The sequence below is a fragment of the Cavia porcellus genome, unplaced genomic scaffold, assembly GCF_034190915.1.
Source record: "Cavia porcellus strain 051 isolate PalLab524CR breed Dunkin Hartley unplaced genomic scaffold, mCavPor4.1 scaffold_8, whole genome shotgun sequence".
Classification (NCBI taxonomy): domain Eukaryota; kingdom Metazoa; phylum Chordata; class Mammalia; order Rodentia; family Caviidae; genus Cavia; species Cavia porcellus.
In genome coordinates this window covers 12,111,599-12,117,598 of record NW_026947491.1, presented here as the reverse complement: position 1 = coordinate 12,117,598, position 6,000 = coordinate 12,111,599, and the positions used below count along the sequence as shown (strand labels likewise).

At 47.3% G+C, this 6,000-nt stretch overlaps 1 protein-coding gene across 8 annotated transcripts in view; it reads left to right on the top strand.

Moving 5' to 3' along the window:
- Window positions 1–410: 410 nt before the first annotated feature.
- The window catches only part of Asap2 (ArfGAP with SH3 domain, ankyrin repeat and PH domain 2), a 133,965-nt gene continuing 128,375 nt past the window's right edge, over window positions 411–6,000 (top strand). For 2 of the 8 annotated variants that reach the window (XR_010049133.1, XR_010049132.1), the window contains exon 1: window positions 411–795. Coding sequence is in view for 4 of the 8 variants with exons in the window: in XM_063254368.1 (XP_063110438.1) it covers window positions 670–795 (126 nt within the window). In the remaining 4 variants the exon portion in view is untranslated. The remainder of the gene's footprint in view (window positions 796–6,000) is intronic. The other 6 variants (XM_063254363.1, XM_063254360.1, XR_010049131.1 and 3 more) reach the window with 5 other exon arrangements.

Sequence of the window (6,000 nt, the reverse complement as noted above, 5' to 3'; positions counted from 1 at the left end):
CTGCGGTCTCGGTGGGGACTCCAGGGGTGCGAGGACCTCGCCAGGGGTGGGATAGGTAAGCAGTGGGGTGGCTACGGCCCGGCCCAAGAGAGAGAGTACCCCATATACCCTACACGTGACCTGGCTGACTCGGGCGGGCATCAGGGATTCACACCTCCCGGGAGGGGGACTGTTCCGTCACCGGTGGGCCCATGAAGGAGTTGGGGGCGTCAAGAACGCCAAGACAATACAGCGTGGTCGCCAGGGGCGACTGGCGGGCAGGGGCGCGCACCTCCCTTCCTGCTGCGGGCTCCGCTTCCAGGAGGCGCGGCGGCGAGCGCGCCGATTGGCGGTCGGGTACTCGCGTCGCCCCGCCAGATGCCCCGCCCCCGTTCTACCCCGCCCCTCTCAGCGGGAGGCGCTCGGGCGCGCGGCTGGGTGCCGGGCAGTTCCCGCCGGCTGTGCGCGCCCGTCCGTCCGCCTGGGCTCTAACACGGAGAAGACTCGCGCGGGGAAGACGCGGCGGCCTCGGCGCCCACGCTCGCAGGCGAACGGCGGCCGAGCTGCGGGGCCGCGCCGGCCCTGCACCCCTGGCGGCTCCCGCGCTGCGCTTGCCTTTGTCCGCTGGCCGGAGCGCGCGGCGTCGCTGACCGAGGCGGCGGCTGCCCCCTGGCCCCGCGCGCCGCGGCGATGCCGGACAAGATCTCCGTGTCGGAATTCGTGGCCGAGACCCTCGAGGACTACAAGGCGCCCACGGCCTCCAGCTTCACCACGCGCACGGCCCAGTGCCGCAACACGGTGGCGGCCATCGAGGAGGTCGGTGAGGGACTGGGCCCCCGGCAGCCGCGCCCCCACCCCCCCGAGGCCCGGGAAAAGTTTCCCGGCCAGGAGCCAGGCGAGCCCGCCGCCTTGCCCGAGACAGAAGCTCTTTGTTCCCACGGAGGTGGCTGGGGCAGAGGCCGGTGGCCACCTCGGGCCTCTTGAAGACCCTGGCCCCTCCCCGCCCTCGTTTCCTCCACAGGGTTCCCCAACTGCGACCCCGTTCCCCTTCTCCCGGCACTGCCCGCTTAGGCCCCGGTCGGGGTCCGCGGGTGCAGGGAACTCCTCTGCCCGCCGCGCCCCAGGGTCGTGGTACCCTGCGCGCACCTCACTAACTTGTTCCAGAAGTGGCCCAGTGGGTGGACCCCGAGTTCTCGATGCGGCTCCCCCCAAACCTCGCTGCGGCCCACTTTCAGACAGGTCCATGGGATCCCCACTGAAGGAGAGGGTACCCACCCTGGCCAGGGAGGCCTGGCTCCCCCCAGGTGTGGGAGAGGAGAGGAGCGCTGGCGCAGTGTGGAGACTGCAGGCAGGGTGGGAGGTTCCCAAGGCCGCCGTTGGCCTCTGCCCCAGTACCTGTGTCTTACCTGTGGGAACCCAGATTGCCTTTCTTTCCCTCCCAGCCTGGAAAAGGCCTTGATTTAGTAAAGTGCTTTCAAGGTGCAAAGTCATCCGGCCCAGTTGCTATCAGCGAGCTCTCCAGAGCTCTGGGAGGGGAAATGCTTTGGAGACAAGCTGCACAGATTAAAAATCCAAGCATCCTGCAGAGTGGAAGGGGGCAGCCCAAGTGTCCAGGGGCCACGGCCGTCTGTGCTTGGCGACAGAGACTGACCCCTCTCCTCATCTGCCTTCACCAGACAGGCTTGGTAAGGCATCTTTTCCTCATCAGGGGCATTGTGTGTAAAGCGCTCAGCCCTGTGCCTGGCGCATAATAGGTACCTGGCTCACACACCTCACCTGTAGCAGCGATGAATGATGGTGCCATTTGTCTTACCCAGAACGTAAAGCTGCAGGTTTCAAATTGGTTATTGTGTGTATTTTGGAAGAAAATACCCAGGTTGGAGTGTGGGAAATGGGGAGGGGGGTCACTTAGAGAGCTTTCTTTAAGCCCTGGTTGTTAAAATTCTCCCTGCAGTTGAGCAAAGCATCTGCTGTTAGGAATTGCTTGGGAGAAAAAGTCTAGAATGTTTTTCCTCAGTGGAAATTTTTTCTTTGTAGACTTAAATTTTTTCTTTGTAGACTAGGCTAAATGAAAAACATCAGATTCAGCTTTCTGGGTGTTGAAAGTGGGGCTAGGGTCCCCTCTGCTTTTGGCCAAGAACTCTGCATGTAAACATTTTCTCAGGAGTTTAGTGATGCCTCACAGCCCTTCATTTTGGTCTTATCAATAAGGCTTAAAATATCCGCCTTAGACAAGGTAGGTAGGTATGGTATGGAGTTTCTTGACAAGTGGCAGTTTTAAAGTAATAAGAAAATGATGTTTTGAAAATGCTATGGAAATGATTGCTATCAGAAAGGTAGCTCAGTTAGTTCTTAAAGGAAGGAAACTTGGTACGTAATGTCTTTTTTTTTTAAAGCTTGATTGTGTTTAAAGTTGTTTTTTCCCACTTTTTATCAGTTAAATATTATTAACACTGGCAGATGCTGGAAAACCAGACCAATGGGAATTGCTATTAAAAATGGCACCCCCTTTCCCTGATTAATTTTAGCTTACAGTAGATGAGTCTAAAACTCTTTTCGTGTGCTAGGCGGATTACCCTAGAGCTCAGTTACTGAGCAGATTAAAGAGAGACTGGATTTGGTCATTTTGTTAAATTGCAAGCTTGCTTTGTCTCCAAGCAGGAAAGTGGGTTCAAGTCTTAAAAATGGAAAAAATCAAAATCATTGTAAATGTGTCTCATTTTAAATAAATCCATGGTGCATATTTTGATGATGGCAAGTGTGAGCTTGGGTTTATAACCAAAATTGAAACAAAACAAAACAAAACAAAACAGAATTGAAAGTTGTTTACTTTCTGAGCGGAATCAGCATGGATCACTTTAGATAGTGCTTTTTTTTCCCCTCTAGAGAGTAATGTACAGTTCTGTTAATAAAAGCTTGTTCCGTGTGTGGGTTAGTGACGAATAATGACCACAGTATTGTGGCTTAAAGCAAACATCTGTGGAGTTATTTTTAAATTTTTTTATTTTTTATTTTATTAGAATGTCTGCAGCTCACAGTGTGCAGTCATCTTTGGGAGTGGGTGCACCTGCATACCACAGCTTCTTTTCTTAATCCCCTTGCCTCCCCCAATTCCCCTATCCATTTTTTCATTCTTATTGATATTATTAATCTTAGCTTAGGTTGTGGCATGTAATGTTTACATTAATTGAGGTTAGTAGGTTCCTGTACATAGCACATCTTTTTTTTTTTTTTTTTTTTGTCTTTTTCATTTTTATCGGTACCAAGGATCGAACTCACGACCGCCTGCTTGCAAGGCAGGTGCTTATGCCGCTGAGCTAAATCCCCAGCTCCACATAGCACATCTTTATTTTTTTCTGCTTATTTTCCCTTCCCTTTCCTTCCTTTCCCATCCTTATCCCTTACCCCTGTTCCTTGGTCCACTTCCCTGTTCCAAGAGATCCATCCATTTCTTGTCCTCGTCTTCCCATCCTTAAAAATCTCTTCGTTTGTACTTTATCTCACTCAAGTGAGAGATACCATGTGGTATCTAAGCTGGAGTGTCTGGTTTATTTCATGCAACATTATATTTTCCAGGTGCATCCATGTCCTTACAGATGTCTCAAATTTGTCATTCTCTATAGCCAAGTAGTATTCCACTTTATATAGATATCGCATTTTCTTTACCCAGTCATATACCGATGAACAAAAGGATTTAGCCATTACAAGTTCGCTGTAGTATGATGACTGAAGCTCTATGGGGAAGATACCTCGTAGAGGGATTCCTGGGTCATATGGAATTTCAAATTTCGGTTCTTTGAGAAGTTTCTATACTGATTTCTGTAGTGGTTGTACTAGTTTGTATTCCCACTGCCAGTGAAGGAGGGTTCCTTTTTCCTCACAGCCTCGCCAACATTTGTTATCTGATGTCCTTTTTTTTTTCTTTTTCTTTTTTTATTGGTACCGGGGATGGAACTCATGACCACATACTTGCAAGGCAGGCGCTTATGCAGCTAAGCTAAATCCCCAGCCCTGTTATCTGATTTTTCTTTTTTTGGTCTTTTTCCTTTTTATCCGTCCGGGGAATCGAACTCACGACTGCTTGCTTGCAAGGCAGGCACTTATGCCGCTGAGCTAAATCTCAGCCCCTGTTATCTGATTTTTAAATGCTAGCCACTCTTCGTTCCATAAGATGGAATTTTAGCATTGTTTTAATTTGTATTTCATAATGACCAATTATGTTGAGCATTTTTTCACATATTTGTTGACCATTTGCATTTTTCCTCTGTGAAGTGTGTGTTATTTCTCTTGCACATTTTTTGATGAGGTCTTGAATTTTAGTTGGTTTAATTTTTTGATTTCTATGTATATTCTAAATATTAGTCCTCTGAGGAATACCTGGGGAAAATTGTATCCTGTCCGAGGTTGTCTCTTGCTTGCTGATGCTATGTATCTTTTTAGTCTGATGTAATCCCATTTGTTTATTCTTGCCTACTACTTTTTTATTTTTTAATTTTTTTTCCTTTTTTTTTTTTTGAGGAACCGGGGATCAAACTCAAGACCTCGTGCTTGCCAGGCAGGCGCTTATGCCACTGAGCTAAATCCCCCATCTTAAGTGTTTTGCCTATTTTGTCTTCCAATAGGTTTAATGGCAGACATCTGTTTATACTGAGATGAGACAGGAGAATGAATATTGTGATATTAAAGTTATACATTGAGGCAGGCCGGGGATTTAGTTCAGTGGTCTTAAGCACTTGCATGGCAAGCTCAAGGTTGTGAGTTCAATCCCCAGTACAAAAAAAAAAAAAAAAAAAATGCATTAAGTAGAAATAAAATGAATCTAAAATTTGCAAGCCTTTAGTCCTATGTTTAAGTAAGATGAGTAAATAGAATTACTAAACTAATTTTAAACTGATTAATCTTTGCAAATATATTTACTTATAATGGAAGCCATGTCTGCTCAGTCATTTTCCAATTGAAATGTACTTTTAAAATTTACGCGTCTGTAGCTGAAATGTTAGTACTACCTGGTGTCCAGGCTGTACTACTGCAAACCTTGTATCTGTTGTCTTTGGTCTTGGTCCTTGATTCATAGAGGAGGAAGTTGAGGCCAGGTGAGGTTAAGTAATTTGCTCAAGGTTATTGAGCTGGTAGGTGAATTTGAACTTGGTTTCTTGCTGTTTCAAAAACTATGCTATTTCCTGTTTTAGTAGTGCTACGTTCTCTAAATTGCTTCAGATCAGTCTGGATTCAAGTTCAAAATCCACTATTGGGGGCTGGGGATTTAGCTCAGCGGCTTTAAGCACCTGCCTTGCAAGTAGGCGGTCATGAGTTCTATCCCCGGTACCGAGAAAAATGAAAAAGACAAACAAACAAACAAACAAAATCCACTATTGGCTTGCTAGTTGCGTGAACTTTGGTGAGATACCTTGTGCGTTTTCTTTTTTTTTGGTCTTTTTCATTTTTATTGGTACCAGGGATTGAACTCACGACTGCCTGCTTGCAAGGCAGGCACTTATGCCGCTGAGCTAAATCCCTAGCCCCACCTTGTGTGTTTTCATTTTCTACACTGCAGAAGTCTGGGTAGCAGTACCCATCTTTCTGGAGACTGTGACAAGAATTGTCAGTAGCTAACAGATGAGTGGTTGAGTAAGTGCTGACTGCTTACCAGATTGGGAATAAACTGCTTACTCAGACCGTGGAGTGAGTGGGAATGAGTGGGGTGTAGCTTGAAACAGGAGAAATCTTAGCATGAGAGCATAACTGAAAACCACCACGGTCCCTTACCTCATGCATACCTCTTAACCAGCTTACTGTCTCAGCCACAGGTGAGACCATAGCTCATGGCTATGTTTTAAACTTTCCACTTGGTGACCACTTTCTCTGGGTGAAGCAGTTATTTTGCCTGATTTTAGCAAACTTAGTGAAGTCTGGAGCTGCTGCTGGTGTCCGCGCGTGCTTTTGGAAAGAATGGAGAAAATAAGTAGTTGTGAATAAATTTGAAAAGTGAGCTTCTCTCTTCCTTTTGTTTCTGTCTTAGTC